The following is a 26,287-nucleotide window of genomic DNA, read 5'->3' on the forward strand; positions in this document are numbered from 1 at the left end:
CTCGTGCTGTTGGAAATGGAGATAAAAGACAATTTGTTGTTTTAACCTGATTTTCTTAGTTAACAAGTTAGACATATTAACAATTGCTTAGCATATTAATTTTTGCCAATTCTTTCTACAGATGAATCTGCTCCTCCTCAGTCATCCCCAGTTGGTCGATGGCGATTTTGTATAAATCAGACAATAAGAAACCGTGAGGCTCAATCTTCTTCTCTTCATCAGTACATGCCTACAGTTCCTGGGTTAAACCTACTTTCTAGTAAGTGTTTGTTGTCTGCACCTTTATCCAGACCTGGAAGATGGTGATGCAAAATATATACCATATCTTTAAGTTGTTTTCATGTAAAAGACCCTGATGCTGGGAAAGATTGAAGGCAAAAGGAGAAGGGGGCAGCAGAGGATGAGATCGTTAGATAGTATCACCAACTCAATGGACATGAATTTGAGCAAACTCTGGTAGATAGGGAAGGACAGGGAAGTCTGGCGTGCTGCAGTCCATAGGGTTGCCAAGAGTCAGACACGACTAGAAACTGAACAACAACATGGGTATTTTATGCTTATGAGAATTTCCATAAGCATTTTTTAAGATGTTAGTATTAGAATATAACTTAAGCCATTTAAATTTTATTATTTATGAAAATAAGAAAAGGTTTTTCTCCTTGTCAGGTTGAATTCTGTATATTTTGATTCTTATTTACAAGAGTAGTTTCACACTGGTTCTGATTTGCCCCTTGTTCCTCCTTGTCCCTTTTGAGTTTGGACTAGTCTGTGCTTTGTACTTACCAATACATGCTTAGCCATTCTTTGTTATTATTCCAGGTCCAAGAAACATAAGTAATAAGGAAATATCACAGGACACACTGCTTACTCTAGAAAGTAATCCATGCCAGCGTGTGCTTTTCACCTCCACATCACAACATAAGGATGTAGTTGATGGTAAGATTTCTGAATATGCCAGTGTAGAAACTAAGCAGCCAGCTATACTTTATCAAGTGGAAGAAGACAGGCAGATAATGGCACCAGTTGCTAGTAGTTCCAATCATACTGCTGCTTCAGTTCGTGCAGTTCCACTTGAATGTGAGGGACTCACCAACGAAGCAGGCATATTTCTACCTGTGTATCCAGGTCACCAAGCTGCCAGTCAGGCAGCTTCTGGCGAGTCAACTCAGATATCTGCTAACTGTCTTACAACCCCAGCATTTATATCTGATCAAAAGCCTCAGTCCTTACTAGTGCAGCAGCCAACTACGGATGCAGAATTTATTTCCCAAGAAGGAGAAACTGCAGTGAACATGGAAGCAAGTTCTCCTAAGATGGTCGTTCCCACTCAGAATCCCGGCCTTGAACCAACCAGCCTTCTATCCTCTACTGTCCTGGAATCAGATGGGGAAAGACCTCCAAAAATGGAATTTGCAGACAACCGAATTAAAACTCTGGATGAAAAATTAAGAAATTTGCTCTATCAGGAGCATAACATACCTAGCATCTACCATGAGAGTCAGAAGGATACCCAAAGCATAGACTCTCCATTTTCTTCCTCTGCTGAAGATGTACTCTCATGTCCAGTGCCAGAAGTCATAGGCACCAGTCACTGTGGAATTCAAGATAGTCCTGCACAGTCCCCTAATTTTCGACAGACAGGCTCAAAGATTCTGTCCAATGTGGCTGTGAATCAGCCTGCTAACATATCAGTGTTCAAAAGGGACCTGAATGTGATAACTTCTATACCCAGCGAATTATGTTTACATGTAAGTATCATTGTTTCTAACCAATTCCTTATGCTTTTAAAAGAAATGCCTTCTTTTTTAAAGTTCTGCCCTTTGAAATGAAATTATCTATGTCATAAGATTCTGAGGTCACAGGTGTTTAAAAGACCATGGCTTAGGATGCAGGGGCCTAAAACTTCTCAATAGAGGCAGTAGAACTATCTTTGGTGAGAGACCCCTCTGTTGAATTAGCTAGGAACTTGTGAGCAATGTTTATGTTTATATTAATGACAGAACAGGACTGATAGATTGTTTTAGGGGGCAGGAAGAACTTGCTTTTAGATTTCCACTTAAAAATACCTATTATCAGTTTCTTTTTTAAAATATTATGGTTTCAATTTAATCTTGTTTGTGGGTTTTTTATTTATCTGAAAAATTTTTTTTAAAAGAAAATTAAAATCCCTCATAATCCCCTGACTTGTTTTTTTTTTTTTTTAATTTATGTAATGTAAGAATTTAACTTCTTTTTTCTGTTCTGTCAGCTCATGGGATAACCACTGTCTGGTGCTTATCCACTATATGGTACTTATCCTTCTTGACTTAAGCTTATACAGATCTAGTTAAAAGCCTATAACTTTTTATTCAATAAAATAGGATTGTGCTATAAACATATTGGTCTACAACTTAATTTTTTATTTTATAGTATATCATAGACATATATAAAAATATTTATCACTGTATCTCTATTATTGTTATTTTTTAAGTAATATATGCATGTATATAAAGTAAAATCCACCCCACTTCCAAACCTATAGACATAGCTGTTAATAAATCTTCCCAGATATGGTTTTAACTAACACATAAATATTTATATAGCACTTTTTTATATGTATATCTATTTACAAAGATACATGTGCTGTTCTGCACTTTTTTCCCCCACTTACAGACATCTACCATGTTAGAATACATAGTTTTACCTCAGCTAACAGCATAACATCCCATTGAATAAAAATAACTTACTTATTTTTTTTGTAAACTAGTAATTTAAAGTTACTCAGTTAATGTGTAAACACAAAAATTCAGGAGGTTAGGAAATTAAATTGTTGTGTTGACACTCCCACTCCCCAAACATTTAAGTTCCTGGTTTTAGTTCTTGTAGTCATTGCTATTGATAACTCGTAAATAATATACTTACTGATTTTTGGAGTTAGCAATTTCATACAATAAAATCTGACTCATTTCTCTGAATGGTGGAGAAATTATATTTTCTCTTTCCTCTATTTTTTTCCCTATACACCTCCCATTTTTTATTACTTAAATTACATTTTAGCATTAGCAAAGTTTATAACATCTACATTTTTTAATAGTTGGTTATGTCTTGTCTGTTGGAGAAGGAAATGGCAACCCACTCCAGTGTTCTTGCCTGGAGAATCCCAGGGACGGGGGAGCCTGGTGGGCTGCTGTCTATGGGGTCGCACAGAGTTGGACATGACTGAAGCGACTTAGCAGCAGCAGCAGCAGCATGCCTTGTCCTGTAGGTTGATTGGAAGAATTGAAAATCAGTAAATAATATATTATATGTGGTATCTGATGATCATGTAATGTGATTAGAACCATAAAAAATGAAATGTAATTCTCTATCATTTAAGCTTTGTTGCTCAAAAGAAAATCCTCCAAGTGTCAAAGTCAAATGGATTCTTCTATTTGTTTCAAATGTCTAGTTGCTACATCTAGATCAAACTTATTACCTGCCACTGTTTCTGGTGTCCTAGAATTCTGTTTTGTTTTCCTCCTCAAATGCTTCTATAAATAATATTTTAAAATATGTTGCATGGATTAGCAGTTTGATTTTTTTTAATGTCCAAAAATGTCTTTATTTTGTTTTACACTTAGTTAAATATAGATAGTAGCATCATTTTGAGTTAATTTTTGTATATGGTGTGAGATAAAGATCCAGCTTCATTTTTCTGCATGTGATTATCCAGTTGTTCCAGCACTGTTTGTTATTTTATTCTTTTTGTTGTTATTATAAATGAAATTGCTTTTTTAAATTTCCTTTTCTGATTTTTCATTGGTATCATATAGAAATACAGTTGATTTTTGATTGTTGATGGTATATCCTTCTACTTTGCTTTGTTTATTAGCTGTAATAGCTTTTGGTGGATATTCTATGTAATATATAAGATCGTATCATCTGTGAATAGACAGTTTATTCATTTCCCTTTTTTCTTATTCATTTAACTTTTTATTTCATGTTTTCCATCTCGTTGTCCTTTTGCTTTTTGTACTGGGAGAATTTCTCTATTTATAAGCAGTTTATAATCTCCTATTCAGCTATTTTTTATGTGAGGTTATATTTTTAATTTCTAATAATTTCTTTTTCTTATGGATGTAGTATATTCACAGATGTCTTTGAAGATATTAAAGCCTTATTCTATGTTATTAATGCAATTTCCTTGGCTATTCTGTTTGTTTAGTTTAGTGTTTTCTTAAAGTACTGATTTCCCAAAAGTGTTGGTGATTCTTCATTGTGTACTCGGTTTTTCTTTTCCCCCCATGAGTTTCCCTCTTTGTCTGTTTGTAAATGCTATATATAATTACTATGGTCTTACTCTAGTAATTATGAGGAAAGCGTGGGACCTGCTTCCTGGCACTGGTTATTGCAACTTGTCTCTGATTCTGCCTAGAGGGAGGTCTAATAGCTAGTCTTCAAAAGTAGCAGTGCTTCCCCTTACTCCTAGATCTTATCTCCTCCCTGTATTGCCAATATTTTTCTTGGCCACAAACATTTTCCTCTTGCCACTCTTATTTGGGAGCAGATACCTCTGATGTCTTTTCTTTGTTGTGGAGGTGAGGTAGGAAGGTGCAGAACTGCCTGGCTGTTCCTTCTTTGGTACCCCAACCAGTTCACTCTTCCATGCAGTGGATATCTACTGAGCAGTGAATGAGTCAAGATCTCTGTTTTTTGTGGAACTCACACTCTAGTGGGGGAAAATAAATCCTAAACAAACAAAAAGGGCTATGATAGGATGACTAAGGAATTACTTTAGATAGGGTGGTCACGGAAGGATTTGTTTGTGATGGTGATATTCACAGGTAGAGACCTGTTTTAGGAACCAAAAGAAGGTCAGTAAGTAGTAGGGTGTTACAAGATGATGTTGAAGTGAGAGATAGGAGACAAATTGTGTGTAGCTTTGTAAGCATTCTATCCAATTACTCATCCTTTTGGTTGTTCAGGGTGCTCTCTCCTGCTGCCCATATCTCACACCTGAGTTTACTGCATTTTGAAATAGTTCTTGCATATGTCATTATGCAGATTAAAGGAGGCTACTTTTTCCTCCTTTAATCTTATATGCATGTGTCTATATATGATTTTCCTGTTGCACTTATAGCTTTGGGTTGATAAGAGAAGCTAGAACTTGTATTTAATTTATCATCTTGATCCAGTTATTACTTAATAAAAATCTTTTCTGTAATTTCAGTGGGACCGATGCAACACTTTCTAAATTGTAATACTATTGAGAGTTTTTTTTTCTCTTTATGAAAGTAGTATTGCTAGTCCAAAATAGGACTTTGGAAAATAAAAACTCGTTGTTCAGAATTTTACTTTTAATGACTATTGACTCTAAGTATTAAAAATGCTTATCTTAAACTGCAGTTTACTTTGTGCTGCTTTTAGGCTATCTTGGAGAAGGAAGGGGCAACCCACTCTAGTATTCTTGCCTGGAAAATCCCATGGATGGAGGAGCCTGGCAGGCTACAGTCCATGGGGTGCGAAAGAGTCAGGCACAACTGAGCGACGATCAGGCGATCTTCCTTCAGACAAATGCTAAATCCTATCCTTTGAGCTTTTCAATACTCTTTTAATTTTCTAAGTTTGTAGGGGCCATTCTCAGGTTTCCCAAAGTATTTCTGGCTGTGTATATTAATTTTTTCTATGAGTTATTATAAGGAATTTATTTTTAAAGTACTCAGAATACAGCAGTTAATTCTTATTTTTGGGGGGAAAAATGGGAATACAAGAAGAGGGAAGTGTGATTTTATAGTCAGCTGTGGCCTGATGTTAACAATATTTAGAGTTTGAATTTGAAATAATTTTGAGATCCATTTTAAATTAAATTTCTGTGTGATTACATAATGAAATAAATTTGATTTGGTAATATATTTCTGTAAATCTAAATGCCTAGATATCTTGATTTTCTGTTTATCATGTGTGTCGGGCATCTTTAACTGTCTTAAGTAATATAAGCATAGATGAAAGTTTCCATTTTAAGATCATAAGGTTTAACTAACCTTTTTTTTTTTTTTTTTTTTTTTTTAGTAAATTGTTGCAATGAAGGTTGTTTAGATTTTAATTTTCAGTTTTCAAAGTTGCTATGATAAAAAATATTCTAGGGTGGAAATATTTTGCAATTTTATTTATCTGAAGTCTAAATAATATTTTTAAAGAAGAAGAAGGCTTAATTCCTGTAAGTTCAATACTTCAGGTTTAGTCTGACATAGTACTATTAATAGAAATATACATAGCTTTCTGTTTTTAATTGCTGATTGGTCCATACAAGAAACTCCAATGGTATAAACAACTGTTCTACCTCACGTAAATTATTACCATTTTGGTTTTCCTCTTTTTGTCTCCATTAGGAGATGTCCCCAGATGCTTCACTTCCAGGAGATCCAGAGGCCTGTCCTGCTGCTGTGTCAAGCGGTGGAGCCATTCATCTGCAGACAGGAGGTGGATATTTTGGCCTAAGCTTTACTTGTCCTAGTCTCAAAAATCCTATTAGCAAGAAATCCTGGACTCGCAAATTAAAAAGCTGGGCATACAGGCTACGGCAGTCAACCAGCTTTTTCAAGAGATCAAAAGTCCGTCAAGGTAGTGTGCTTACAGTCAGGGACATAGACTAGGTAACATCATTTTTCATTTACTTCAGTTTCTTTCTGTTGTTATTCATACACAAATCTTGCCACCTTTTCCATATAGCCCATGTATGTAACATGTCCCATTAATGTCATTTCCATTTTATTTTTCTTTTTGTAACTAATTCAGTTTTAAAGTATTCATTTCATATAGATACTAAGTCTCAGGATAAATCTTGAAATGTCTGATTTAAAGGTAGGGGCTTCTACAGTGTTGCTTATTACATTAACACTTTTTTAATTGTCTAGCAGGAGTTAAGCTTTTTCTACTTTTCTTCATTTCTGGTAACGTAAACAAATGTAATATTAACAAACCATTTTCTCCTTTCTGCTTACAATTTGGCAAAACTTGCAGTGGAAACAGAAGATACGAGATCAGCAGTTGTTCCTGACCCCATTCATCTGACAGGAGAGTCCACAACTGATACTAGGTCTTTGAGTAAATGTAAAGCAATGAGTGGATCATTTCAGCGGGGTCGGTTTCAGGTTTGTGTCTTTGGTAGAATCATTTTCTACAGGGGCATTAGGAAAGGTGACAGCACTGAAGATCTAGGTCTGTAGATGGTAATTATTTTAAATGTAGATTGTTAGCATATTTAATTTTTCACCTTTATATGCATCTTCTCACCTTCTGTAGCCATCTACTAAAGGTGACTCTAAAGAAATGAGGATTTTGGTAACTGGAGTAGAGTATAAATATGTATCATTGTTTTTCGGTGGGTGGTTGGGTCATCTTTTTTATAAATCTAATTTCATGTCCTTTAGAGTCTTGGCAATTAAAATATTTTTAATTTTTTATTGAAGTATAGATGGTTTACAAAGTGGTGTTAGTTGTATGTGCACCTATGGAATGTTTTAATTGCAGAATTTTATTTGAGCAGTATGTAGCCAACTGAATTTACAAAGGACCCAACTGACAAGCTTTGAATATGGCAAGAATAAATGGGCTTTTTTAAACTTTTTTTTTTCTTTGACTGCTCCATGTGACATGCAGAATTTCCCTAACTAGGGGTCAGACCTGTGGCCCTTGCAGTGAAAATGTGGAGTCTTAACCACTGGACCAGTGGGGAAGTCCTAAATGGGATTTTGAAGTTTTGGTATTATCAATTTGTGTACATCACAGAAGACCATCCAATTGTCTGTACCATATATTATATTGAATTTCTTTGTGGGTTTACTCTTTGGTTAGGCAGAGCCAGCCACCTCTGCCTTTTTGTATTTCAGGTGATTACAGTTCCCCAGCAGGAGTCAGTGGAAGTGACATCTTTTGGAATAGAACACATACCAGCATTCAATAAAATGACGATTCAGTCTACTGAAGAAGCTTTAGCCTTTACTGAAACAGCAAAGTCTCAATTGATAGAAATGGAACCTGTCACACACAATCCACAAACTTCACTTTCTTCTCAGAAGTTACAAGCTCTTCACGAAACCTTCAAAGATTCAAGAATTTCCAAACAAACTGACAACTTTTCATCTTTTAGTATAGCTTGTGAGACTGATATATCGTCGATGACTACAGAAAAGGAATTGGAAGAAAATTTGGCCACAAGAAGTAGCATGCAGTCTGGATCTGAACTGCTTAAAGAGAGAGAATTACTTACTGCTAGGAAACAGCCTAGCTCTAATAGTGAATTTTCAGCCACTCTTCCTGACAGAGGGAAATCAGTGGCGAAGACTGGTCCAGAGAGAGAAAAGTGCTTACCACTCTGTGAAGAAAAAGCCTGTGTTCAAACACAGAGCTCACACTTCTATTCACCATCTTCCCCAATGAGCAGTGATGATGAGTCAGAAATAGAGGATGAGGACTTAAAGGTGGAGCTTCAAAGATTACGAGAAAAGTAAGAACTGTTTCTCTTTTGTCACAAATCTGATTGCTTTGGGTTTTATAGAACTAAGTATTTGACTGGTAGCTAATTGAGATTGGTGACATTTTGTGCTGTGTGATTAGTCACTCAGGCATGTCCTGCTCTTTGAGACTGCATGGACTGTAGCCTGCTAGGCTCTTCTGTCTATGGAGATTGTCCAGGCAAGAATACTGGAGTGGGTTGCAATGCCCTCCTCCAGGGGATCTTCCCAACCTAGGGATCGAACCCAGGTCTCCCGCATTGTAGGCGGATTCTTTACCATCTGAGCCATCAGGGAAGCCTGGGGTGGGTAGTCTATCCCTTCTCCAGGGGATCTTCCCGACCCAGGAATTGAACCAGGGTCTCTTGCATTGCAGATGGATTCTTTACCAACTGAGCTACCAGAGAAATCTTGGTGACATTTTAATGATTCAAAAAAATTTATGATTGAAAACTACAAAGATAGCATCAGATCCTAGAGGCTAAGGGCTCAGTCCCACAAGACTGCCCCCTTCAGATGCCCATGACAAGTCCAAGTAGTGTTACCTATGCTTCTGACCAACCTGTAACCACAGGTTCCCACAAACCTTTCCTCAGGTTTGATTAACTTGCTAGAATGGCTTGTAGAACTCAGGAAAACAGTTTTCTTACTAGATTATTGGTTTATTACAAACGAATGCAACTCAAGAACAGCCAGATGGCAAGGTATAGAAGGGGCAAGGAACTTCATGGCCTTTCAGGAGTGCCACTATCCCAGCACCTCCATGCCTTCATCAACCTAGAAGCTCTCAGAATCCCTGTAATTCACAGATTTTTATGGAAACTTCATTATGTAGGCATGATTGAGTAAATCATTGGCCATTGGTAATTAATTCAACCTCCAGCCTCTTTTCTCTCTTTAGAGGTACCCATCCTTAGGGGTTATCCAGAAGTCACTTTGTGATTTAAAGGGGCTTGCTTTGAATAATGAGACACTCCTTTATCACTCTGGAAATATTTCAGGAACTGGAGGTATTTGAGAACAAAAGACCAAACATTGTAACAAAAGATTCTCCCATCACTCTTATCATTTAGAAAATTACAAGGGTTTTAGGAGCAGTGTACCAGGAATAGGGACCAAGATCAAATAACATCTTTTTAAATTATAAATCATAATATCACAACAGTAAAAATGCACACAAAACAGTCTGTTTCTCATGCTCTAACCTCATTTCTCATAGGCAACCACTGGTATATAACTTGCCCATCATTTTTCTATGCATTTACAAATATATAGTTTTTAAGTTTATAAAAGTAGGATCATAATATACATGTTATTCTTTATTTTTTGGCTTAACATTGTCTCCTCTTCATGTTTGCACAAATAATCCCTATTTCATGCATTGGGATAGCATATAGCCATTTTAAGTTTATTTGTGTGTATGTGTACACAGTCTAACTCTTTGCAACCTCATGAACTGTAGCCTGCCAGGCTCCTCTGTCCATGAAGTTTTCTAGGCAAGAATACTGGAGTGGGTTGCTATATCCTTCTCAAGGGCATCTTCCCTACCCAGGGATTGACCCCCCCATATGCTGCATTGGCCAGAGTAGGCAACGGCAACCCACTCCAGTACTCTTGCCTGGAGAATCCCATGGACAGAGGAGCCTGGTAGGCTGCAGTCCATGGGGTCGCTAAGAGTCGGACACGACTGAGCAACTTCACTTTCACTTTTCACTTTCATGCGTTGGAGAAGGAAGTGGCAACCCACTGCAGTATTCTTGCCTGGAGAATCCCAGGGACAGGGGAGCCTGGTGGGCTGCCGTCTATGGGGTCGCACAGAGTTGGACACGACTGAAGTGACTTAGCAGCAGCAGCAGCATTGCTGCATTGGCAGGTAGATTCTTTACCACTGCACCACCTGAAAGCCCCAAAGTTTATTTAATCCCTCCTTAATGAGAATTTCAGTTTTATCCCATGTTTTTTTTTTTTAATTTTTATTTTTTTATTTTTCAGTGGGTTTTGTCATACATTGATATGAATCAGCCATAGAGTTACACGTATTCCCCATCCCGGTCCCCCATCCCCCATGTTTTGCTTATATAAAAAATGTTGAAGTGAACATCCTTTTATGTTTGTGTACTTATATTAGAAGGATATATACCTAAAAGTGGAATTGCTGGATTAGAGGTTTGTACATTTAAAATTGTGATTCAGTGTAAATATACCATTTTACATACCAAACAGAAATATATGAAAGTGCCTGTTTTCCCACTCCTTCACAACATTAGACTAGGTGTTATTGATTCTTTTAATTTTATTCCAATCAGATGAATAAAAATTATTTTTTAAAATTTGTGTTCTAATTAATACTAAGGTTGTGCATCATCTCATATTTATTGGCTACTTGTATTTCTTCTCCTTTAGAGTTACCTTTTCTTATTCTTTCTCCCCTTTTCTATAAAGTCATTGATTTTTGGCACATATTTATACGTTCTGAACATTAACCTTTTACTATGTTGCAAAATTTTTTCCTGTTTACAATTACAACATATAATCATGTTAATATTATCAGTACTATGGAACTTTAATTTTTTAAATTATCTTTTACTATATTGAGGTTTTATAAATTTGTTCTTGTCAATTTATTGAGCTTTTTCTTAATGTCTGATTAGTTTAATGTTGCAGTTTAGGAAGACACTGATCATCTTCATTTTGTGAAAATATTCTGTATTTCCACATTCTTGAGTTCCTTGGCTCATCTAGATGGCGCCTGTGCCATTAAAGTGCTTTCTGCATGATTTTTCTTCAGACATATTCAGGAGGTGGTAAATCTTCAAACCCAGCAGAATAAGGAGCTACAGGAGCTCTATGAACGCCTTCGAGCAATTAAAGAGAGCAAAGTCCAATCATCAGAAGCTCCTGTATCACCAGCATCACCACGTAGACCAAGATCTTTAAAAAGCAAACTTCGAAGCCGTCCCCAGTCCTTGACACGTGTGGACAGTGGCACAGTTGCTACAGGTAAATCAGTCTTATAAGTGATTTTAAAATCCTGGTCAAAGATCAGCAAGATTAGAAAAAGAACACTAATAAACTTATTTTTTATTAAGCTAAGATTATTTAAAGAATTACACATGTTTCTGACATTTTTTCTTTTTGGTGCTGAATGTTCTTTTATGAAATAATGATAAGAATAGGTGATAGATTTTGGAGAGCAGACGAGTGTTGTTTTCATTTGGAAAACAAATACCTGGAAGCCCAATTTCAATCCCCAAAACAGTTTTTGAAATGTTGGTAGTCAATGGGAACCGCTGGTCTAGCATTTGGTGTTTGTTTAGGAGTTTGCTGCCAACAAAGATAATCTTGAAAGTAAAGTCATGTTCTATCTGATGTAAGAGATCTTTATTTATTATCAGAATATTAGAAAAAATGTATGTCTTTGAATTTGTAAAAAGACAGGATCAGTCTCTACTTAACTAATAAACAAGTTGATCACATCAGACTTCCTTGGTTCCATGTGCATAGTCAAGGTGAGGATTAAGGGTGAACTATAAGGGTATGTATGAGATCTGAACAGAATTTGTGGTAAGCAGAATAATGATTCTCCCCCAAAGATGTCCAAGTACAAATTCTTGCAGCCTATGATTATGTTCAGTTGTATGGCAAAGGGTAATTGAGGTTATAGATGGAATTAAAGATGGTAATGAACATTTTAAAATAGATGTCCTGGATTATCTGAGTGGGCCCAGTGTAATCACAAGGTTCCTCTGAAGTAGAAGAGGCAGAAGAAAGGGTCAGAGAAAAGATGTGAAAAAGGAAGCAGTGTCAGAGAGAATTCAGCATTACTGGCTTTGAAGGTGGCAGAAAATTGTCACAAACCAAGGAATGCAGGCAGCCCTTAGAAGCTAGAAAAGGCTGGGGAACTTTGAAAAAACAAGGTTTATTATTCACAGGTTGTGGGGGGTACACATTTTGTGGGGCCACAAAATGAAAGGTTTGGTCGGGATATGGGAAACAGGAGCACACACTAGAGAGCAAGAGCAAACACTAGCAGACCTGGGGTTCTTCATTTATTTGGGTTAAGGGTGGGGTACCTAGGGTTTTTCAAGTTCACTCCTTATAGGTGAATTTAAAAAGAATGTGGAAGTTAAAGCACAGGGAGGGAAAAGCAGGATCACTCAAATGATCACTTATCTAGGTCAGCCAGGACTTTCTAAAAGGGCAGCTTCATGGGTGGGGTGCCTGGCTCTTTATCTAGTTGTATAGCTGGCAGTGTGTTTATTTGAGATAGATTTGTTTGAAATGTATTGTTTAGTCGTTGGGTCATGTCCCACTCTTTTGAGACCCCGTGGACTGTAGCCTGCCAGGCTCCTCTGTCCATGGGATTTCCCAGGCAAGAATACTGCAGTGGGTTGCCATTTCCTTCTCCAGGGAATCTTCCCAATCCAGGAATCGAACCTGCATCTTTTATGTCTTCTGCACTGGCAGGCAGATTCTTTACCACTGAGCCACTTTGAAATACATACCTCAGCAATCAAAAGCTTAATGCCAGGCACTTACTTATATTACAATAAAGAAAACTAATTGTCAGGCACTTGCACTACACCACATCTTTCTAATCAACCATGGGATCTCATGGTAAAAAAATATGCCTTTTGAGATTGCTTTTTTTGACTCAGAACATTGTCTTTGCTATTGTTTAAGTTATTTTGTGTTTTAATAGCTTGTTGCTTTTTTGTTTCTCAGTAATATTCCATGGCATGACATGGTATGATGTACCACAGCTTGTTTATCTATTTACCTGTTGAGAGATATTAGGATTGTTTCAGTGTTGGGTTTTACAAATAAAGCTGCTGTGAATATTCGTGTGCAGCTTTTCAGATCACTTGGATAAAATACTCAGAAGTAAAATTGCTCGGTCATATATATGTACATTTTAAATTTTTAAGAAACTTCAAAACTGTTTTCCTAAGCAGCTGCATCATTTTCCATTCCCATCAGTAATGTATGAAACTTGTTTTCTCTGGATGCTCTTAGCATATCATATTACTGGTATTCTTAATTTTAACATATCTAATAGGTGTGTGGTAGTATTATATGGTGGTTTTAATTTTCATTTCCCTGATGATTTGTGATATTAGACATTTTTTCCCTTATGCTTATTCGCTATCCATATATCCTCTTTGGTTTAGTGCCTATTTCAGACTGTTTTTTTTTTTTAATTTCAGATTTTGCCATTTTTTGTATCCTGTCTTTTTAGAAGGATTTATAAAGAATTAGTATTAATTTTTTCTTAATTGTGTGGTAGAATTAAACAATAAAGCCATCTGGACCTTGGTTTTGTATGTTAGAAATATCAGTTCAGTCTCCTTCCTTGTTATAGGTCTATTAAGATTTTTCTCTTTCCATGAGTCAATGTTTGTGATTTTGTAGAAATCAGGCCCTTTCATCCAAATTACCAAATTTGTTGTCATATGATTTTTCACAGAATTCTCTTAAAATCCTTTTTATTTCTGTAAGATTTGCAGTGATTTCCCCTCTTTTATTTTTTATTTTAGTAGTTTGAATCTTTTCTCTCTTTTGTTTTCCCTTGGTCAGTCTAGTAAAAGGATTGTCAATTTTGTTGATATTTTTAAAAAAAGCAACTTTTAGTTTCACTGACTTTCTTTATTGTTTTTCTTTTATTTCCCTTATAATCTTTATTAGTACCTTCTTTCTACAGGCTCTAGTTTGCTCTTCTTTTAAAAGTTTTTTCTAGAATAAACTCAATGAGATCCATACTAGATAACACTGACTTTATCCATTGAATTATGATATGCGTAGGTATGAATCTCATTGATATTTTTTCTGCCCCTTTCTGTTCACCTTTTGGAACTTCCATTATGCATATTTTGTAATGCTTGATGGTATTCCACAGGTCTTCAAGGTTTTCTTCATTTTGTTTCATTCTTTCTTTCTCTCGGAGTGGATTTCTGTATTATGTGATCTTCTTGTTGGCTGATTCTTTCTTTTGCTCACTCAAATCTGTTATTGAGCCCCTCTAGTGAATGTATTTCAGTTTTTATACTTTTCAAGTCCAGAATTTCTAATTTTTTTAAAAAAACTAATTTCTATCTCTTTATTTATATTCTCTATTTGGTGTGAGACACTATAATCATACTTTAATTTTTTAGGCAGAGTTTCCTTAAATTTGAATACAGCTATAATAGCTGTTTTTAAAGGCTTTGTCTACAACATCCAAAATGTAAGCCTCTTTCAGGATTTTTTTTTCACTCTTTTTTTTCCTTCTCAGTGTATGTGATATACATTCCTGTTTCTTTGCATTTCTGTTAATTTTGTGATGAAAACTGGATGTTGTAGATTGTAATAGCTCCTGTACCAGATTCTTCTACCTACTTCCTCACCACAGTTTGTTGTTGTTGCTGTATTCTGTTTGTTTGTTATTCTGGTTATATTTTCTTGTTGCTGTGTATTTGTTTAGTGATTTTCCTTCCCTAATTCTGTATTCCTTGAGTTATTTGCTAGCTAGAAAATTTCTAAAAAATTTTTAAAGCCTGGTATACTGGGGTTCGCACCTGGGCCAGTACATTTAGTGGTGAGCAAGTAATTGGTCAGAAAGGGAAGTGAAAGTGTTAGTCACTCAGTCATGCCTGACTCTTTGACCCCATGGACTGTAGCCCACCAGCCTCCTCTACCCATGGAATTCTGCAGGCAAAAATACTGGAGTGGGTAGCCATTCCCTTCTCAAGGGGATCTTCCCCAACCAGGGATTAAACTCAGGTCTGCATTGCAGCAAAGATTTTATTAAATGCCTTGTCTGGTTGTTGTTGTCAAGGAAATTTCCTTGAGAAGGCACACCTTCAGGCTTCAGTTAGCAAGGCATATTTGCAGTTTACTTCTAGCTTGCCCAGGAACTCAAGTTCAGTGAGAATTAAAGTGACTCATCCCTTTTCCTTTTTCAGGTCTTTCCTGTCCTGGCAGATGTTTACATTCCTGGGGATATGACAGAGGTTTTCAAAGTTTCCTATGGTCATCTAGTTGTCCTGAAAAGTGAAAGTCACTCAGTAGTGTCCAACTCTTTGAAACCCCATGGACTATACAGTCTATGGAATTCTCTAGGCCAGAATACTGGAGTGGGTAGCCTTTCCCTTCTCCAGGGGATCTTCCCAACCCAGGGATCGAACCCAGGTCTCTTGCATTGCAGACTGATTCTTTACCAGCTAAACCACAAGGGAAGCCCAAAATTACTGGAGTGGGTAGCCTATCCCTTCTCCAGGGGATCTTCTCAATACAGGAATCAAACCAGAGTTTCCTGCATTGCAGGCCGATTCTTTAGCATCTGAGCTATCTAACATTCTTTTTAAGTTGTAGATCAGGCTCTTATTTGCCCCAACTGAAATCATAGTCTTATGCATCTGAGTTGTTGCCAAGCACTTTCCTATTGTTTCAGCAATGCCCTGGAGGTAGCTCCCTACCTCTTCCCACCCCGCCCATACCTATGCCTGGCAGGACTGAACTGAACTCTGAGTGAAATAAAATATCCACCTCACTAAGAACAGAGATTTGTTGGACAAATTGTTGTTGGACAAAATATTGATTTTGCTCTAGGGATAGTGCTTTTGTTGTTATTGTTGTTCAGTCACTAAGTCTTGTCCGACTCTTTGTGACCCTATGGACTGCAGCATGCCAGGTTCCTCTATACTCCACTATCTCCTGGAGTTTGCTCAAACTCATGTCCATTGAATCAGTGATGCTATCTAACCATCTCATCCTCTGTCGCCCCCTTCTCCTTTTGCCTTCAGTCTTTCCCAGCATCAGCGTCTTTTCCAGTGAGTCAGCTCTTTGCATCAGGTGGCCAAAGTATTGGAGCTTCAGCATCAGTCCTTCCAATGAATATTCAGGGTTGAGTTCCTCTAGGACTGACTGGTTTGATCCCCTTGCAGCCCAAGGGACTCTCTAGTCTTCTCAAGCTCCACAGTCGCTTAGAAGAGAGCTCAAAAGAGTTCTTTCTCCATTGTCGCAGTGCTGGGTTTTGGCTACCGCAACACTGAGCTGAGGAGAAAGCGGGGATAGGAACTGCCACAGTTTAAAATGTGACAGACTTCAGTAGTTTGTCCTGGGTAAATGAGTTTTATTTTGTTCTTTGTCTTTGGATAATTCTCAGAGTTCTGAAATGGTTGGTTTTGTTTGCCCACATTTCGTTGTCTTAAGAGTAAGTTCACCTAGGTCCTTATTTTAGAAGGCCTTCTCCTCCCTCTTCTTCTATTTTGTGAAATCTCCACACTGTTCTCCATAGTGGCTGTACTAGTTTGCATTCCCACCAACAGTGTAAGAGGGTTCCCTTTTCTCCACACCCTCTCCAGCATTTATTGCTTGTAGACGCAAATTTTCAGGTGAAACCACGTGGGCCCAGAAGACTTAGTTTTTGGAGGTTTATAACTGCAAATTCGATCTCTTGAATAGTAGTTATAGGATTATGCAAATTCTTGAATAGTAGTTATAGGATTATGCAGTAGTGATAAATTTCCTATTGGGTGAGTTTTGATTGTTTGTGGTTTTTGAGAACTTAATCCATTTCATCTATGTTGCTGAATATTTTTGTTTAGAGTTGTTCATTATTATCTTTGTAATGTCTTGGATATCTGTAGTGATATCACTCCTTTCATTCATGATATTTGTAATTTGTGTCTTCTTTTTTTTTCTTTGTTAGTCTTGATAGAGGTTTATCAATTTTGTTGATCTTTTCAAAGATGCAGCTTTGCTTTTATTGATTTTCTCTGATGTTTTCCAATTTTAAATTTCATTGAATCTGCTCTTATTTTTATTATTTCCTTCCCTATACATGCCTTGTTTTTATTTCATTCTACTTCTGGTTTCTTAAAATGGAGGCTTAGATTTTTGATGTGAGACCTTTCTTTTTATAATACAAGCATTTCATGCAAAAAAATACAAGTATTTGATGCTATAAATTTTCCTTACAGGCACTGCTTTGCTACATCTACTAAGATTTTTTAAAATTAAGCTTTATTTTGGTGGGATATTTTTAGATTTATGGAAAAATTATTAAGATAGTACAGAAAGTTTCTGTACACCTTACACCCAGTTTCCCCAATTATTAGCATCTTATACAGTAGTATGGTACATTTATCACAAATAATGAACCAGTCTTAATACATGATTGTCAACTAAAGTCCATATTTTACTTTGATTTCCTTCGTTTTTACTTTATATCCTTTTTCTGTCCCAGGATCTCATCTAGGACACCACATTATATTTAGCAGTCATGTCTTCTAGGCTCTTTTTGGCTTAACAGTTTCTCAGACTTTCCTTGTTTTTAATGACCTGACAATTTTGAGTACTAGTCAGTTATTGTGAAGAATTTTGTTTTTGAACACTTCCTTACTTACCATTTTTGGGGAGGAAGAAATTTTTCTCTTAACTTCTAGGTTCTTCTGACTGGTCTAAGAATTAAATTAACAATAAACAAATTAATAGTTTAAACAAAAGTTTAATAACATGTATACTTTTATTATGAGACGGACCTAATTATAGGAGAGACCCAGGAAAACTAAATAACTCACTGAAATGACTGAAGCCCTCACCTTAAATACCACCTTTAGCTAACGACAAAAGAAGATGTTGCTTCACGTCAATGTATGGCAAAAACCACTACAATGTTGTTAAATAATTAGCCTACAACTAATTAAAAAAAAGGAAAAAAAAAAAAAGAAGATGTTGGGGGAACCTCAAAGGGGAGTAAGGCATTTCCCATGAAGATGGAAAAACAAATGTTTGCTGGGCTATGCAGAGAAAGTGAGACACAGAATGGACTCTGATCTTTAGCCCTGCCTAGAGTTTACCTCATTTGGCACAGTGGTAAAGAATCTGCCTGCAAATGCAGGAGATGCAAGAGACACGGGTTCAATCCCTGAGTCAGAAAGATCCCCTGGAATAGGAAAGAGCTACAGTCCATGGGTTTCCCTGGTGGCCCAGATGGTAAAGAATCTGCCTGTAATGCAGGAGAGCAAGATTTGATCCCTGGGTCAGGAAGATCCCCTCCAGAAGGAAATGGCTACCCACTCCAGTATTCTTTTTTTTTTTTTTTTGACAGGTATAAGGTGGATTTATTTTTTGTTGTTGTTTGTTTGTTTTAATTTATTTACTTTAATTGGCAGCTAATTACTTTACAATATTGTAGTAGTTTTGCCATACATTGAAATGAATCAGCCATGGGTGTACATGTGTTCCCCATCCTAAGCCCCCCTCCCACCTCCCTCCCCATCCCCTCCCTCTGGGTCATCCCAGTGCACCAGCCCTGAGCACCCTGTCTCATGCATCGAACCTGGACTGGCGATCTCTTTCACATTTGGTAATATCATGTTTCAATGCTATTCTCTCAAATCATCCCACCCTCGCCTTCTCCCACAGAGTCCAAAAGACTATTCTATACATCTGTGTTTCTTTTGCTGTCTCACATATAGGGTTATCGTTACCATCTTTCTAAATTCCATATATATGGAATAGTATACTGTATTGGTGTTTTTCTTTCTGGCTTACTTCACTCTGTATAATAGGCTCCAGTTTCATCCACACTCCAGTATTCTTGCCTGGAGAATTCCATGGACAGAGGAGCTTGGCAGGCTGCAGTCCATGGAGTGGCAAAGAGTTGGACATGACTGAACAACATTTTCACAAAGACACCAGAAGACTCTCCAAGCTCATCTTGTGTATTTCCTGCTCCTAGAAGCCATTGTTTCCACAAAGAACCACAATTAATTTTATTGGAGAACAGATTAGAAACCAAGATCTGGGTTCTTGGTGTGCTCCTTGCTTCTGGGATGTCATTGCTTCTAGATTCTTTTAGCTGACAGATAAAGAATATATCTATGCATACTAACTCATATATATCCATGTCTATGAATATTTCTATATGTAACCATCTATATCTATATTAAAGTAAATACACATTGATATTATTATCTCCAACTCTAATCCATTACCATATGGATTATACAGCCTTCTCTTGTTTATCTATAACCTCCCAGTCCAACAGTGAGAGGCTCTCACCATCCCCTTTCCTTTATTTAATTGTTCAATTCCAGTATAACATACAGTGGTTTCATATTTGTTCATTTGTAACCCAGTGGGAAATACCTTTATCAACTAGAATGCAGTGCTTATATATAGTTTCTTTTGCCTTTAATATTAACGGTGCCACTCATTTCCAAAGTTATGTAGGTCAGCACTTGTTCCTCTACTCCTTTATGTGAGATTCTATTATACATTTGTAGGAGATCCAACCAGTCCATCCTAAAGGAAATCAGTCCTGAATATTCATTAGAAGGACTGATGCTGAAGCTGAAACTCTAATACTTTGGCCACCTGATGCGAAGAACTGACTCATTTGAAAAGACCCTGATGCTGGGAAAGATTGAAGATGGGAGGAGAAGGGAACAACAGAGGATGAGATGGTTGGATGGCATCACCAACTCAATGGACATGAGTTTGCGTAAACTCGGGGAGTTGGTGATGGACAGGAGGCCTGGCATGCTGCAGTCCATGGGGTCACAAAGAGTCGGACACAACTGAGCAACTGAACTGAACTGAACTAAACATGATTAGGTTCTTTTGTTACATTCTGGGATTCCATCCTGGGATTCCCAACCTCCTAAATGATTTTTAAAAATTTTCATACATTTCATTCCTATATTTTGTTGGCTTTCTCTGCTGTAAAGTTCTATCAGTCAGTTCAGTTGCGCAGTTGCATCCAGCTCTTTGCAACCCCATGGACTGCAGCACATCAGGCTTCCCTGTCCATCACCAACTCCCAGAGCTTGCTCAAACTCATGTCTATTGAGTCGGTGATACCATCCAACCATCTCATCCCCTGTTGTCCCCTTCTCCTCCTGATGTCAATCTTTCCCAGCATCAGGGTCTTTTCAAATGAGTCAGTTCTTTGCATCAGGTGGCCAAAGTATTGAAGTTTCAATTTCAGCATCAGTCCTTCCAATGTATATTCAGGACTGATTTCCTTTGTGATTGACTGGTTTGATCTCCTTGCTGTAAAATTCTATATTTTTTGACAAATGCATCCTATCCTGGGATCTTAGGACCTCCTAAGTGATTTAAAATTTTTCCACACACTAAGTTTTATTCTTTATTCTCTAGGAGCCTCTATGTTTTGATATGCTGTATTTTGGGGTTTTTTTCAGTTCCAGATTTTTTCTTACTTCTCTTGAGACTTCCTCTTTCTTCCTTGTTTATTTGATTTTGTTGTTTAATTTCCATGTTTTGAGATTTTTCTTATTATCTCTGTTTCTAATTTGTACTTCAGTTTCTATTTGATCAGAGAATATATTTTCAGTGGTTTTTATTACTTTCAATTTGTTCAGATTTGTTTTATGACCCAAGATATGGTTTATTTAGGCGAATGTTTCACGTGCACCTGAAAGTAATGTAAACCCTGTTGTTGTTTAGTAGAGTTTTCTATAAATGTTAGTTAGATCTAGATGTTTGAATGGTCTTGTTCGATTATTCTATATCCTTGCTCATTTACTGTGTACTACTTCTATTGTTTTTTAAAATCTTTATTGAAGTATAGTTGCTGTACAATGTTGTATCAGTCTGCTATGCAGCACAGTGAATCAGCTCTCTGTTTACATATATCCCCTCTTTTCTGGATTTCCTTTCAGTTTAGGTCACCACAGGCCACTGAGTAGAGATACCTGTGCTATACAGTAGGTTCTCATTAGTTATCTGTTTTATACATAGAGATGTATATATGCCAGTCACAGTCTCCTCATTCATTCCACCCGCCCTCTCCCCAAACCACATTACTACTTCTATTGTTGACTCAGAGAAGAGTGTAGAAGACTCCAACTGTAATTGTAGATTTGTCTCTTTCTCCTTTCAGTTCTATCAGTTTTTGCTTCATGTTTTTGAGGCTGCAGTTACAGACACAGCATTGTTATATCTCCTTGGTTAATTCTTTTAGTATTATGTATCCTTCTTTATTCTTAGTTATTTTTGCTTGCTTTGATGTCTCCTTTGTCTGATATTAAATACCCATTCCATCTTTCTTTTGGTTAGTGTTTGCATGATGTATCTTTTTCATCCTTTTAGTTTTAATCTGTCTATATTTATTACATTTGAAGTGAGTTTCTTGCAGATAACTTATGGTCACGTGAAAAGAATCCATTCTGGCAGTCTTTGTCTTTCATTTATTTTTAAGCCATTTATAGTGAGTGTAATGATCAGTATGTTTAGATTTTGGTCTGTCATATTTTAAATCTGTTTTCTGTTCATGTTTTTCATTCCTTCTCCTTTTCTACCTTCATCTGGTTTATTTGAATGTACTTTTAATATTCCATTTCAGTTTATCTATTATGTTTTTTCTTCATTTCTTTTTACATTTTAAGTGGTTGTTCTAGGGATTATAGCTTTGAAGTCTACCTAAAATCAATCTTTTACTACTTCAAAGGGAATGTAGAAACCTTACATTCATATAGGTTTCTTTCTTCTTTATAATTATCTTATGTATTCCATCTATATATATGGAAAGCTGTATCACACTGCATTATAATTTTCATTTTCACTTGGGTTTCAGGGTATCTGACATATCATTTCTATTGGTCTGCCTTCATTTCATGCTCTTGCATGTTTCCTACCGGAGAACGCAATGGCACCCCACTCCAGTACTCTTGCCTAGAAAATCCCATGGATGGAGGAGCCTGGTAAGCTGCAGTCCATGGGGTCGCTAAGAGTTGGACATGACTGAATGACTTCACTTTCACGCATTGGAGAAGAAAATGGCAACCTACTCCAGTGTTCTTGCCTGGAGAATCCCAGGGATGGGAGAGACTAGTGTGCTGACGTTTATGGGGTCGCACAGAGTCAGACACAACTGAAGTGACTTAACAGCAGCAGCAGGTTTCCTGCTCTTATAAGTTCCCTTCCTTTAGTGTTCTTCCTGTGTGTGTGTATGTGCGCATGCCTGTGTGCACGTGCTCAGTCACGTCCAAGTGTGAGACTCTATGGACTGTAGCCTGCCAGGCTCCTCTGTCCATGGAATTTTCCAGGCAAGGATACTGGAGTGGGTTGCCATTTCTTACTTCAGGGAATCTTACCCACCCAGGGATTGAACCTGTATCCCTTGCATCTTCTACATTGGTAAGCAGATTCTTTATTACTGTCCCACCTGGAAAACCCTTCCGTTAGTGTTAACCTTTTAGAACAGATCTACTGGTGACAAATTCTTTTAACTTATTTTCATCTGAGAACATCTTTTTTCACACTTTGATTCTTGAAGCATATTTTTGCTGTATACACAATTTTGGGTTGACATGTATCATTTAGCATTTAAAAAATATTATGCCACTTCTTTCTAGCTTCCATGGTTTGTGATAAGAAATCCATAGAAATTTGAATCATTGTTTTCCTGTATAAAATTCCTACATTGTTTTTCTCTAGTTACCTTCAAACTTTTTCTTCTCTTTAATTTTCAGTAATTTTTCTGAAAATTGTTTCTTTCAGCAATTATTTATGTTGGCATGAGGTTCTTTGTGTTTATTTCTGTTTTGAGTTCACTGAGCTTCTTGAATATGTGGATTTACATCATTTGCCAAATTTAGCAAGTTATCAGGAAATAGTTCTTCAGATACTTTTTTCTTATCATACTCTTTTTTTTTTTTCTTTCCTTCTAAGACTGATGACACAAATTTTAGACTTTTTGCTCTTGTCCCGTAGGTCCCTTAGTTTCTGTGCATGTTTGAGTTTTGGTAGTATTTCTCTGTTGTTTAAATTGAATTTTTTGTGGAGTGGGTGTACTGAGTGAATTAGGTGAGGGAAATTAAGAAGTACAAACTTCTAGTTACAATTAAATGAGTCATGGGGATGAAATATATAGTATGAAAAATATAATCAATAAAAATGCAGTATCTTTTTGTGATGACAAAGATGGTCAAAAGGTATAAATTTCCAGTTATAAGAGAAATAAGTAGTAGGAATGTAATGTACAACATGATTAATGCAATTAACACTGCTATATGTTTTATGAAAGTTGTTAAGAGGGTAAATCTGTGTTCTTACCACAAGAAAAAGAAATTTTTTTCTTTTACTTTGTTATCTATATGAGATGCTAGATGTTCACTAAAGTTATTGTGGTAATTATTTCATGATGTATTCTAGTTCAAATCATTATGCTGTACACCTTAAACTTATACAGTGCTGTCTCAATAAAACTAGGAAAAATTGAATTTTCTTTTGTCATCTTCCTTCTATTACTGAGTTCATCCAAGGAGGTTTTTTGGTGGGTGTTTTTTGTTGTTACTATTTTTGTATATTTTTTGGTTCTAAAATTTCGTGTATGTTCTTTTATTTCTTTGTTAAGATTTTCAGTTTTGTCATTGGGTTCAGTAGTTTTTGTGATTACCTATTTGAGAATTTTTATAATAGCTGCTTTAGAGTATTTGTCAGACAATTCCAACATCTGAATTGTCCTTGATTTAGTATCTGTTGACTATCTTTTCCCACATGAGTTGAAATTGTCCTAGTTCAAAGTATATGCAAAGTCATATTGAATTTTATCTTCAACATTTTGAATATTCTAGGACTCTGGTGTCTTTTAAAAATCCTTTGTAGTATTTTTGTTACCCTTTTTTTGTTAAATTTTTGTTATAGGAGGTAATTGACCCAGTTATTTTTACCTAATGTGTTCCAACCTATCTTCCACATTCTGTTCTAATGTCAGTTCATTGCATTGCCTCTGTGGTGCCCTTTGGACTTGTCCCACATGTGGGTCTCATAGTGGGTGTCAGCCTTCGGAAGTTGTCTGTTAGGTCAGTTTTCATATCTTGGTATGCTGAATAGGATTGGATTCATGTATGCACAGCTCAGTAGTAAACCCAGAAGTTCAAAAATAATTTTTTTCAGTTCTTCCCTCCCTGCGATACCTCCACTACTTTCTGATTCCCAATGACTCCTTTGTTCCTCAGCCTCAAGTTTGGGATTTTAGCTACTCTGCTCTCTTCTGCACGTCTACCACTGTGCATATGTTCAGGGCCAAGCTTTGGGAGATCAGAGGGAGTAGAAAAGCAACAGTGATTGTCTTCACTCTCATGAAACCTTTTTTTAAAATTTATTTTATTTTCTTATTATTCATTTATTTATACAGTATTGTAGTGGTTTTTGCCATACATTGACATGAATCAGCCATGGATTTACATGTATTCCCCATCCTGATCCCCCCTCCCACCTCTCTCCCCACCCCATCCCTCTCATGGAACCTTAAGTCCACTGAGCAGAAAGGAGAGTTTTGGCTTCCTTCAGAGTTTGGCTTCCATGAGTTTCCAGGGACTCTGCCACCACAGGATTGCTTGGCAGTAGGGGATAGAGTACAGAGAAAAGAAGGAAAAAATGAGAGATTTATATACGTTATGAGAATGTAGGAAGTTCCCTTTCCGGTATCTCATTCCAAAAGTAGAGGATTTCCTCTGGAGATTTCTCTTTGCACACCCCAGTGCCCACCCACTTCTAGGTTAACCATGGGATAACAGATAGGAACAATTGGTAACCTCACTGCTATTTTAATGGTACTTTGAATTTTGGCCTTATTTCCTAGTCACCTGCTATTATTACCTCTTCAGAATCCTCAGATTGCTGCTCCATGCATTCTGTCCAGCTTTGACTGAGAGATTATATATGTTAAGTCTGTCTAACCTACAGTATGTAGCTGCTGATATCACTGCTTGGTTTTCCCTTGCCAATTTTTATTTTTAAGCTGACCTTTATATCTGCATTGCTTAGTGTTGAGCCAGAGATTAATGAGAGGTTGCATTTAAACACCTCAAGCCCAAAGAGATTCCACTTTCTGTTGATGGATCTGTGTGTTGAACCATAGCCTTGACTAGATGGATCTTTGTAGGAAAAGTAATGTCTCTGCTTTTTAATATGCTACCTAGGCTATGGTTTTTCCAGTGGTCATGTATGGATGTGAGAGTTGATTTATAAAGAAAGTTGAGTGCTGAAGAATTGATGCTTTTGAACTGTGGTGTTCAAGATACTCTCGAGAGTCTCTTGGACTGCAAGGAGATCAAACCAGTCCATCCGAAAGGAGATCAGTCCTGGGTCTTCATTGGAAGGACTGATGCTGAAGCTGAAACTCCAATACTTTGGCCACCTGATGTGAAGAGCTGACTCATTTGAAAAGACCCTGATGCTGGGAAAGATTAAGGACAGGAGGAGAAGGGGATGACAAAGGATAAGATGGTTGGATGGCATCACTGACTCAATGGACATGGGTTCGGGTGGACTCTGGGAATTGGTAATGGACAGGGAGGCCTGGCGTGCTGCCGTTCATGGGATCGCAAAGAGTTGGACACAACGGAGTAACTGAACTGAACTGAACTAGGTTGGTCATAACTTTCCTCACAAGGAGTAAGTGTCTTTTAATTTCATGGCTGCAGTCACCATCCGCAGTGATTTTGGAGCCCCCCCCCCCCCAAATAAAGTCTGCCACTGCTTACACTGTTTCCCCATCTATTTGCCATGAAGTGATGGGACCAGATGCCATGATCTTAGTTTTCTGAATGTTGAGTTTTAAGCCAACTTTTTCACTCTCCTCTTTCATTCTCGTCAAGAGGCTTTTAGTTGTTCTTCACTTTCTGTCATAAGGGTGGTGTCATCTGCATATCTGAGGTTATTGATATTTCTCCTGGCAATCTTGATTCCAGCGTGTGCTTCATCCAGACCAGTGTTTCTCATGATTTGCTCTGCATATTAGTTATATAAGCAGGGTGACAATATGCAGCCTTGACTTACTCCTTTTTCCTATTTGGAAC

General features: G+C 37.1%; 1 protein-coding gene across 1 annotated transcript in view; it reads left to right on the forward strand.

Annotated features, from left to right (window-relative positions):
* WNK3 (WNK lysine deficient protein kinase 3) overlaps positions 1-26,287 on the forward strand; it is a 173,398-nt gene that overhangs the window by 132,720 nt on the left and 14,391 nt on the right. The window contains exons 16-21 of the mRNA XM_065915507.1: positions 122-259; positions 820-1,748; positions 6,348-6,438; positions 6,979-7,109; positions 7,848-8,464; positions 11,260-11,471. Of these exons, the coding sequence (XP_065771579.1) occupies positions 122-259; positions 820-1,748; positions 6,348-6,438; positions 6,979-7,109; positions 7,848-8,464; positions 11,260-11,471 (2,118 nt within the window). The remainder of the gene's footprint in view (positions 1-121; positions 260-819; positions 1,749-6,347; positions 6,439-6,978; positions 7,110-7,847; positions 8,465-11,259; positions 11,472-26,287) is intronic.

The sequence above is a fragment of the Muntiacus reevesi genome, chromosome X (genome assembly GCF_963930625.1).
Source record: "Muntiacus reevesi chromosome X, mMunRee1.1, whole genome shotgun sequence".
In the NCBI taxonomy this organism is placed as follows: Eukaryota; Metazoa; Chordata; class Mammalia; order Artiodactyla; family Cervidae; genus Muntiacus; species Muntiacus reevesi.